The 10,943-nt window shown below is 66.0% G+C and overlaps 1 protein-coding gene across 1 annotated transcript; it reads left to right on the plus strand.

Moving 5' to 3' along the window:
• Positions 1-1,858: 1,858 nt before the first annotated feature.
• On the plus strand, positions 1,859-9,380 carry CABP7 (calcium binding protein 7). Its single transcript, XM_080558917.1, has 5 exons — positions 1,859-2,226; positions 4,702-4,845; positions 5,831-5,943; positions 6,559-6,712; positions 6,789-9,380. The coding sequence occupies exons 1-5, from the start codon at positions 2,118-2,120 to the stop codon at positions 6,914-6,916; spliced, it is 648 nt and encodes a 215-aa protein (XP_080415043.1). The 5' UTR covers positions 1,859-2,117; the 3' UTR covers positions 6,917-9,380.
• The last annotated feature ends 1,563 nt before the right edge of the window (positions 9,381-10,943 follow it).

Genomic DNA, 10,943 nt, shown 5'->3' on the forward strand with positions numbered 1-10,943 from the left:
GCTAATCCTCGGGTTTGTTTTTTTAAAGAGCGGCTCGGTGCGAGGTGCGTGCAAAACCCAGCTGCGATCTGCCGAAAGCATCCCCTAAAACGCATCGTCGGGTCCCACGTGGCGCCTGGGGAGGCTGGGTGGGAGGCTGCGGGGAGCCGGGGGGGTTAAACGGCCCCACTGCAGCAGTGGCCGAGTCCCTAAATGTTGGGGCTGGTGGGGAAGCCTCAGCGCAGCACAAGCGGTGCAGGGAGAGCCCGTCCGGCCGTGCCTCGGTTTCCCCATCGCTTCCAGGCACCTTTGGGGTTCGGGTGCCACCGTCCCCGGCTCCTGCCCTTCTCCATAACGGCTCGGGGCTCTCGTCCTCCCCGTGGGGACACGTGGCCCCGGCTCCCAGTGCTCCGCCGCGGACGCCCCAAACCCGAGGAGGAGGCCGGAGGCACCCGGGCCGTCGCGGATCCTCCGCGGGCTCCGTCCCCGAGCAGCGGCCGGGGCCAGCCCGGAGCAGGCGGCTGCCATGTCCCCGCCGCGTCCCCATGGCACGGCAGGGAGCTGGGCCGCGAGGAATCGGTGACCAAGTGAGAAATGAGTCGAAAATGTCGTCAGGGCTCGGGGGGAGGGAGAGGAGGACGGCGGGGAAAGGCTCGCAGCCCGGGGTGCTCCCCCTCTGCTCTGGGCCTCCGCCGCCCCGCGGCGTTGTGCCGGGGCAGCAGGATGGGGCCCGGCCGCGGGGACCCCGCCGCCCGCGGTGTGTCACGGCTGGGGTGCCCTGGGGACAGCGCGGTGAGCACGGCACAGGCTCGGGGCGCCCTGGCTGCTCCGCGTGGGAGGGCGAGGGTGGCCCCGGCTGTGCTGCAGCTCCCACCACCAGGTGTCACCGTCCCTCCCAACCCATCCTACCCATCCCATCCCTCCTCCCCATCACCATCCCCATCCCCGTCCCATCCCATCAGCATCCCCATCCCATCCCATCCCATCCCATCCCATCCCATCCCATCCCATCCCATCCCATCCCATCCAATCCCATCCCATCCCCATCCCCATCCCATCCCCATCCCCATCCCCATCCCATCCCATCCCCATCCCCATCATCCCCATCACATCCCATTCCCCATCCCAATCCCCATCCCCATCCCATCCCCTCCCCTCCCCTCCCCATTCCTTCAGCAGATCCATTCCTCCCCCCATCCCCATCCCCTTCTCCATCCCATCCCATCCCTAACACATCCTCTTCCCCATCCCCATCCCATCCCCATCCCCATCCCCATCTCCATCCCCATCCCCATCCCCATCCCATCCCCATCCCATCCCATCCCCATCCCATCCCCATCCCATCCCCATCCCCATCCCCATCCCCATCCCCATCCCCATCCTTTCTCCATCCCCATTCCATCAGCATCCTCATTCCCATTCTCATTCCCATCCCTATCCCATCCCCTTCTCCATCCCACCCCATCCCATCCCCATCCCATCCCTAACACATCCTCATCCCCATCCCATCCCCATTCCATTCTCATCCCCATCCCCATCCCATCCCCTTCCCCATCCCATCCCATCCCATCACCATTTCACCCCATCCCCTTCTCCACCCCACCCCATCCCATCTCACCCCCATCCCACCCCACCCCTCCCCATCCCCATCCCCACCCCTGCTCCGTCCCCACCCCATCCCCACCCCACACCTACCACTTCCCCGTCCCCTCCCCGCCCCTCTCCCCCCCTCGCCCCCAGCCCGGTACCGGGAGGCGCGGCCGGGGGCGGGGGCTGGGCTGGGGGCGGGCAGCGGCCGCCGAGCCCCGGCTCCTGCCCGGCAAACTTGGCGGCGAGGCAGCGGCGAGGCCGGCGGGAGGAGGCTGCGGCGGAGGCCCCGCCATGCCGGGCCCCGCGGGGCAGCTCCCGGGGGGGCTCCGGGGGGGCTCCGGGGCCGGCCCCGGCCTTTAGGCGGCTCCTGGATGCTCGGCGCCGGCCCCGGCCCCCCCCCGCCCTGAGGCCGCGGGGACGGGCTGCTCGCCCCCGCCGCGGGGGGGGGGGGCTGGGGGCCGACCCCGTCCCGCTCCCCGTCCCCGGTCCCGGGGAGGGCGCGGATTTTTGCCGGCGAAACTTTGGGATTTCGGCCCCGCGCTCCGAAGATGCCGTTCCACCCGGTGACCGCCGCGTTGATGTACCGGGGCATCTACAGCGTGCCCCCGCTGCTGGCCGAGCGGCACCCCGTGGACATCCCCGAGGACGAGCTGGAGGGTGAGGCCGTGGGGAGCCCCGCGCGGGGGGGGGGGCGGGGGGGGCCGGGGGTGAGCCGGGGGGGCCCCGCGGGAGGGACCCCCCCACCCGCACCGCGGCCCCGGGCGGCCCCGTGCCCCCCACGCGCGGCACGGTGGGGCCGGCGGCTGCCCCCCCCCCGCCCCTGCCGTCAGCCGGCTCCCCTGGGGGGGGGGGGAGCCCACCCGTGGCACGCGTGGGTCTGGGCTGCCCACGAGAAGGGGGTCTTTCACCCCAAAAGTTTGGCCGCGGGACGGGGACACGGCCCCCGGGGAGCCGGCGTGGGGGCTGCGGCGTCACCCCCGTGCGCTGCTCGCGGCCCCCCGGCACCGCAGGGGAAACTGAGGCACGGGGCCACGCAGCCGGGGGTCCCCAAAGCCCAGCGTGCAGGGACGGGGGCTCCGCCACCGCTGCACGCCTGTGTGTGTGTGCGTGTGTGCGTGTGCTTGTTTGCAGCCCCCCCCCCCCCCGCACGTGGACGTGTGTGCACGTCTATGTGCACGCGCACGGCCCCGCTGCAGGGTGTGCGTGTGCATGCACATGGGCCGTGTCGCTGCAGCGTGTGCGTGTGCACATGCCCGGCCTCGCTGCAGTGTGTGCGCACGCACACGTGCAGCGCCGGGGAGAGATGGGTTCACGTGCACTGCCCTGCTGCAGGGGGTGCGTGTGTGCATGCACAAGTGCAGCGTGGCTGCAAGGTGGCTGTGTGTGCACGCACAAGCACAGCGTCACTGCAAGGTGTCTGTGTGCGTGCACAAGCACATCGTCACTGCAAAGTGTTTGTGCGCACACAAGCACAGCATGGCTGTCAGGTGTCTGTGCGTGCATGTACAAGTACAACATTGCTGCAAGGTGTCTGTGTGTGCACGCACAAGCACAGCGTCACTGCAAGGTATTTGCATGCACGCACAAGTACAACATCGCTGCAAGGTGTCTGTGTGTGCACGCACAAGCACAGCGTCGCTGCAAGGTGCCTGTGAGTGCACAAGTACAGCGTGGCTGCCAAGTGTTTGTGCACGCATGAGTACAGCACGGCTGTCAGGTGGTTGTGTGTGCATGCACGAGCACAGCGTCACTGCAAGCTGTTTGCATGCACACACACGCACAGCATCACTGCAAGATGTGTGTGTGTGCGTCACAAGCACAGCACTGCTGCAAGGTGTACGTGTGTGCACGCACAAGCACAGCATCACCTCAAGGTGTGTGTGTGTGTGTGTGTGCACAAGCACGACATTGCTGCCAGGTGTGTGTGTGTGCATGCACAAGCACAACATCGCCGCCCGGTGTTTCGGGGTGCATGCTTGCATGCACAAGCACGGCCTCACTGCCGCGTGCATCTGTGCGCACACAAGCACGGCGTCGCTGCAAGGTGTGTGTGTGCATGCACAAGCACGGCGTCGCTGCAGCGTGTGTGTGCACAGCCCCGTTGCAGTGTTGCACGCACGCACACACACACACACACGCAGTGTGCGGTGCACCGACGGGGTGCTTCTGCCACGACCCGCGGCCCCTGAGACGCCCAAGGTGACCCCACGGGAGGGCCATGCGGGGGGGGGGGGGGGGCACCCGCTGCCGGCTCCCTCTGAATCTTGGGGCGTCCCCTGGCCCCGAGCCCCCTGTGCCCGGCTTGGGGGGGCCGGCAGGGAGAAGCGTAGCTATCGAGCCAGCAGGCCAAAACCCACCAAATTCACCCCAAAACGCCTCGCAGGACAACTCTAACGGCACCCAGCTGGGCTGGGAGCTCAGAGCAGGGGGAAAATCACCCGGCACGAGACTTCATGTTTTTAGCACCGCTCCCAAACACGGCATTTTACATCCCGAGCCACGAGCGGTGACACTGGGGCACGCGGCTTTACCGGCTGCTGCGCTGGCGTGCCGCTCCCCGGGGGCCCCAAAGGCCACCCCATCCCCGCGGCTTTGGGGCGCGATGTGGAGTTTGGGTTGATTTTAGCACAATTCCGCGTTTCCCCCCAGTGAAAGTCCTCGCTTGCCGCATGCGGAGCCCTGAACTCCCTCTGCCTGGCTCGGGCTCTGCTGGCTGGGGGAGATCCAAAAGGAAGGAAATCCCCTAAAAAGCAGCGATCGGGGCAAAACCGTCCCACGATGCCCACCGGTGCCTCCGGGAAATGGGGCCGAGTTTGGCTTTAGGGCGGCCAGCACCCACCGAGCTGCCCCCGTCCTCCTGCAGCGCCCAGAGGCTGCGTTTTGGGCCAGAATCCCCAAATCTGCTCACTTTCTCCTTCCCCGTCTGCCCCACCGGGCGGCAGGGCGTCGAGTACCGCAGGTTTGGGATATTTGGGGCTCAGCACCCGTGCTGGCCCCGCGCTGGGTGCCCAGGAGCTGGACGCACCCGGCCCCGCTGTGCCTCAGTTTCCCCTCCGCAGGGGACGAGCGGCTGGCCTGGGGGGGCCGGGGGGGGGCCGGGGGCGGCCAGGCTCAGCCCCGCTCCCCCCGCAGAGATCCGCGAAGCCTTCAAGGTGTTCGACCGGGACGGCAACGGCTTCATCTCCAAGCAGGAGCTGGGCACGGCCATGCGCTCGCTGGGCTACATGCCCAACGAGGTGGAGCTCGAGGTCATCATCCAGCGCCTCGACATGGACGGTAGGACCCCGGCACGGGACCCCAGCGCCCCCCGGCTCCCTCCGGTGATGCTCCCCCTTTTCCCCTGCTGCCGGACTCGGAGGGCCCGGTCCGGGTCCTGCCTCGTGCCCGGAGCTTCATCCATCCTCCTCCTCCTCCTCCTCCTCCTCCCCCCTGCGGCTTCGTTTGGGAGGATTTAACGCTGCTGGAACCTTTCCAGGGTGGGACGGGTGCGCATCCTCACCTGGCAAACCCACCGGGATTGGGGTGCCCAGCCCAGATCCCCCACCCCGGGGCCAGATCCCGCACCCTGGGGCCATGCGCCCACCATTGGCTGCCACCAGCGCCCTGTCCCCGTCACTCCCGTACTCACCGGGACCTTAAGGAGCACGTTAATTTATTGGATTCCTTTTTTTTTTCTTCTTTTTTTTTTTTCCCCATTTAAAAGCCTTTCAGGCGAGGCTGCCAAGCCGCGGCTCCCTCCATTACTCATCGTTAGTGCCGCCGTGACAGCCCCGGGGGCCGGCGTCCTCCTCCCCAGCCGCGGGACGAGGGCAGCCCGGCCCCACCGCTGCGGGGTTTTGGGGGCCTGGGGGGGCCGGGGCACCCGGTGGGCATGGGGGTCGCGGCTGGAGCTGGGCTTCCACCTGGTTCTGGGGGTCCCCATCTGATGCGGGGGTCCCAGGCAGAGCTGGAGGTCCCAGCCAGTGTCGTGGTCCCCAGCTGGATTTAGGGGTCCCCGGCTGGCACCGGGGTCCCCCAGCAGTGTGGGGTCCCCGGTCGGTGAAGTCCCACAGTCAGGGGGGTCTCTGGGTGCTGCCAGAGCCCCCAAAGTGCCAAGCCCTGGAGCGGGGTCCCACCAAAACCACCAAGCCCAGCGGTGTCCCCCCAAAACGGTGCCGTGGGGACACTTCTCAGGGTGCCCACCTGGGGGGGGACAGGGGACACGCTCGTCCCCGTGCCTGGGCCGGGGTGGCGGGGTGACGGCCAGCTCCGCGTCCCGCAGGTGACGGGCAGGTGGACTTCGAGGAGTTTGTGACGCTGCTGGGGCCCAAGCTGTCCACCTCGGGCATCCCGGAGAAGTTCCACGGCACGGACTTTGACACCGTCTTCTGGAAGGTAGGGGGGGTCCTGACCCCCCCTTGCACCGGGGACACCGGGTTGGGGCTGGGTGGGGTCGGGGTCAGGGTTAGGACTGGGGCAGGTGTTAGGTTGGGGTCGGGGTCAAGGTAAGGCTTGGGGTCGGGGTTAGGGCTAGGGTCAGCATTAGGGTTGAGGTTAGGGTCAGGGTCAGGGTTGAGCTTGGGGTCAGAATCTGGCACTTGGTCAGGATCAGGGTCAGGGTTTGGTTGGGTTTAGGGCTCAGGTCAGGGTCAGGCTCGGGCTCTGACTGGGGCTGGGTTTAGGATTAGGGTCAGGGTTGGGCCTGGGGTCAGGCTCAGGCTCTGGCTCCAGGTTAGGGCTGGGGTCGGGGTGAGGGCCAGGCTCAGGCTGGGGTTAGGATTGGGGTCAGGGTCAGGCTCTGGGTTAGGGTCACCTTTGGGGTCAGGATCGGTGTTAGGTTTGGGGTCAGGCTGCGCCCTGGGCACAGCGAGCTGAACCCCGGCCCGGGGCCAAGCACCCTGGGGTGCTGGAGCACCCGGCCCCGCTCCGCCGAGGCTCGGACGAGGCGAGCAGCCCCCCACAGGGGGGGGGACACCCGGGGGTGCCCGAGCCCTCCCGCCCGCCCCGCAGTGCGACATGCAGAAGCTGACGGTGGACGAGCTGAAGCGGCTGCTGTACGACACCTTCTGCGAGCACCTCTCCATGAAGGACATCGAGAACATCATCATGACGGAGGAGGAGAGCCACATGGGCACGGCCGAGGAGTGCCCCGTCGACGTGGAGAGTGAGCGGGGTGGGGGGGCCGGGGGGGGGGGCGCGGGGCGGGCCGGGGCGCGGGGTGACGCCGGCTGTCCCCACAGCCTGCTCCAGCCAGCAGATCCGGCAGACGTGCGTGCGGAAAAGCCTCATCTGCGCCTTCGCCATCGCCTTCATCATCAGCGTCATGCTCATCGCCGCCAACCAGGTGCTGCGCAGCGGCATGAAGTAGGACGCCCGCGCCGCGAGGAGGACGCCCACGTCCCGCAAGGGGACGCCCAAAAACCCCCCATCGGGAGGGGGACGGGGCCCCCCCCCCCCCCAACCCCCCAACCCCGGCGCGGGGTGAGCCCGCGGGGCTGCTCGCACGACGCCCGGACCGCGGCAGAGCCGCACGCGCACACGAAACCCCGCCAGCAAGTACCAAGTGCATGCACCGTGCATGGAGCCCGCCCGCTGTCCCCCCCCCGAGCCGGGGCGAAACGTGCCCGCGGTGCCGGCCCCCCCCCCCCGCTGCACCACGTCCAGCCCCTGCAGCTCCCTATTTATGGCCAAGCCGACCGCCCCGTAAGCAATACACGCGCCTGAGATGGTTTTTTTTTTCCTATTCGGAGAGGGGGGAGCGTTTGCATGGACCTCGCTGCCAAGGGCTGGATCTCCCCCCCCCGCCGTGCACCCCCCCAGCCCCGCGCCGTGCCTCAGTTTCCCCAGCTGCCAGAGGGGGCTGCCCGCGCCCACCGCCGCTTGGGGCACTCCACGAGGACCCGCTGGGAAGAGCCGCACGTCCCGGCAGCCTGGGGACCCCCCCCCTCCGACCCCCCCAGCCTGTATGTAGCACCCGCCCGGGCCCCGGACCGGTTTGGGTTTGGGTCCGTTTCTCATTCTTTGGAGTTCCGTTTTTATTTTATTTTATTTTAATTTTTCCTTCCTGGTCGGTCGTTTCCGATCTGAAATAAAACCGGGATTTCTGAACTGCTCGGGGACGCTCGGGCTCGGCTCGGTGGGCACAGGGCCGCGGGAGCACCCATGGGTGCTGCGGCCCCGCTCTGCCGAGGCCACGCGGGACCTGTGCGAGCACCGGGAGCCGGCTTTGTCCCCCCCCCCCCCCCCCAGCCGGGCCCTGCTGTTTTACGCCTGCGTTTGGTTCATGTTTGGAGCCCCTTTGCCTTACAAAACGTGCAGCACACGCAGCGTAAGCGCGCGGTCGCCCGGCCTCGTGGCACAGCCGGGGGGGGCCAGGATCCGGCCGGCGGCACCGAGGGCCCCGGGGTCACCGTCAGGACCCCCCCAGCTCCTGGTTTATTTATGGCGGGGGTCTGCCCCCCGCGCCCAGCGACGCCGTCCCGCTAATGAGAACATCCCGCTAATGGAAGCACCCTGGAAATCACCTCGCCGTGCGCTCCGGGGGGGCCCTGCACCCGCCTGATGGATAGCCCTCCCCGAGCCCCCAGACGATGCATTTTTAATGGCAAATAGATTAAAATAATAAATAAAAACACGGGGAGCTCTCGGTGCCGTTAGCATCACGGGCACGGCTGCTTCCCTGCAGGAGGTGGCCATCCCCGGGGCGTCAGGGCTGCGAGCCGCCCGCCCGCTCCCTGCTTGGGATGTTCCGAGCTGGGGACACCCCGCTTTGGGTGCAAAACTGCTGAAAATGGGAATTTCTGGGCAGGGAAAGTTGAGGCATGCAGGGACGGGTTCAAGGCGCGGGGATCTCGCAGGAGATGCCGTGGCTCGGTGCGGCGCTGCCAGGAACCGGCTGCGTGTTACTGGGGGGGTGATGTGGGGCTGGCTGGGATTTTTTTTTTTTTTTTGATCTCGTATAATTTATCACGCAAATTGAACCGAACGTCCAAATGAGAAATGAAAATGGGAAGCGCTCCACGGCAGTGAAATCATCTCGGCTGCCTCGAAAAGAGGGGGAGGCTCCGCTCCCGTAATGAAATTTCATCCATCTCCCCGCAGAAACTTTTGCTTTTTTATGAACTGGCGTTTTCAGAGGAAACCACGTGCCCTCGGAGATGTATATACATACAGATATATTTAACCAGGTCTATTATAGATGCTGTGAATAAACATACGGAAGGCGAAAAAAAAGAAAAAAAAAAAAGAAAAGAAAACGAGGACGATTTAATTGGCTAGAAAATACAGTAACGTAAAAGAAAAATTAGCTAAAAGGAAGAACGCGGTCCCCAAAGCTCAGCTTTTCAAAGCTGCTTAATTAATCTTAATGGGAACTGAATGGGGCTTTCTCACGGCGGGTTTGGGGGTCCGGGCTCCCGGCTCAGAAGCACCTGAGCGGCTCCGGGTCCCGGTGCTGGTCCCGGTGCTGGTGCTGCAGCTGGGGCTGCCTCACTGCGGCTGCGGCGAGACGCGACGCGCCCCGCTAATTTAATTAAACGCTCGCTGGGAAAAAAATCTCTCTCCGCGAGCGGTTTGATGGTGGCGCAGCGGGACAAGGGGCGGCCGCGGGGAGCGAGATGAACCCTGCCTGGGGGCTGCTGTCGGTCCCCGCTGGATGGTGCCGCGCCGGCAGGAAAACCACCTGGGTTTGGGGTTTCTGTAGCATCGTGAAGGGTTTTGGGGGAGGAAAGGGTATTTCTGTCTCTCTGGTCCTGCAAGCAGCGTGGGGTGGCCTCAGCCTTGTCCCTGAGCCTGTTCCCATCCCCATCCCTGCTCCATCCCCATCCCATCCCCATCCCTGCTCCATCCCCATCCCCATCCCCATCCCTGCTCCATCCCCATCCCATCCCCACCCCATCCCATCACCATTCCCATCCCCACCCCATCCCATCCCCATCCCCATCCCATCCCCATCCCATCCCCACCCCATCCCATCACCATTCCCATCCCATCCCCATCCCATCACCATTCCCATCCCCACCCCATCCCATCCCCACCCCATCCCATCCCTATCCCCATCCCCGTCCCCCTCCTCTCCCAGCAAGAGCTGCCAGAGGACGCCGGGCAGAGCCCAGCGGGGCTGCGCCTTGGCAGGGTCCCAGGAGCGGCTCATTTCCCTAAAAGCTTCCCGATAAATGACTCCCGCTCCACAAAAGGCACTTTGGCTCGTGCCATCGCTCACGGGCTGCAGCTCCTCTGCCAGCCCCGGCACGGCCCGGCCGGGGACACCGAGTCCCGGGGGGGAACGTGCTGGGGGGGGGGGCCGTCCTGCAGCACCCCCGGGGGACAGCAGCTTGTTTCGGGGCGATGCGAGTGCGGGGTCCTCACCCCTGGAGCCGAGAGCCCCGTCCTGCTCCAGCGTGTTCCTCCCTGCCGTGCAGCTCCCTGCGAGCAGCCGGCTCGGGCAGCGACGCATGATGTTACCGCGGCTCCGAGCTGCCAGGCACCCCCATACAGACCTGTGGTTTTGGGGCTCCTGCAGGAACACGGTGCCCGGCTAATCCCAATAGAAGGAGATCTTGGAAGCTTTTGTAAGAAAAAAAAAAAGAAAACTCTTTTAATTAACCCCCTTCTCTGCCCGCAGCCTCCCCAGCCAGGCGCTGCTGCAGGCGCAGGAACCGCTGTCGCCAGCGGCTTTCACACTTCGCTGGGAGCGGCTGCAGCCGGGCGCGTTTTACGCCGTGATTTTCATTTACATTTCATTTCTGCGGTTCGTCCGGCCCTGCCACACAGCTCCCTGCTGCTCCAGGCTGTGCGGCTGGAGACGTTTTCCTGCTGCGTGTGAGCCGGGTCCGGGGAGCAGCTTCGGAGCCGTGGGCATTTGGTAGAGCAGCACGGCCCAAAGCAGCTGCCCTTTTGGAGCAGGGATGCTCCAAAACACGCCCCGAGCGTGGCTGAGAGAAGGCCACTTGGTTTGCGGGTTGCAGACATTTGCAATGCCAAATTCATGTACATTTGTGCAAGTTTGCAAATCTCCCTGCTTTGGGCACACGGGTGGCACCGAGCAGGGTGCAGGGCTGGCAGCAGGGAAAGCAAAGCAAGTCTCGAAAACCTGGGCTGGGAACAGCAGAATATTTTGATGGTGGATTGCAAAATATCATTGCAGAGGCAGGCGCAGGCACACGCTTCCCGGCCACCCTCGGGATGTCTGCAGGAGAGAAGGGAGGCTTTGCTCTCTATTTTCCTCCGCCAGCAGCAGCTCTGGCCCCAGGAGGAAGGGACCCGTGCACGTGGCCGGCCTCTCGCTGGAGCCACTTGTCACCCTCCAAAGCTGGCGCCGCTGCAGGGGCGATGGGCTGAGCCCCCCCAGCCTCTCCCCGGGGGCTGCACCTCAAGGCGGGGTGGGGGAGCGGCCA

Source organism: Anser brachyrhynchus (assembly GCF_964034855.1).
Source record: "Anser brachyrhynchus genome assembly, chromosome: 17".
In the NCBI taxonomy this organism is placed as follows: Eukaryota; Metazoa; Chordata; class Aves; order Anseriformes; family Anatidae; genus Anser; species Anser brachyrhynchus.

Coding starts and splice junctions, on each gene's coding strand:
- CABP7 (XM_080558917.1), top strand. CDS start 2,118: ATGCCGTTCCACCCGGTGACCGCCGCGTTGATGTACCGGGGCATCTAC. Junction 2,227..4,701: donor CCCCGAGGACGAGCTGGAGG/GTGAGGCCGTGG, acceptor CTCCCCCCGCAG/AGATCCGCGAAGCCTTCAAG. Junction 4,846..5,830: donor CCAGCGCCTCGACATGGACG/GTAGGACCCCGG, acceptor CGCGTCCCGCAG/GTGACGGGCAGGTGGACTTC.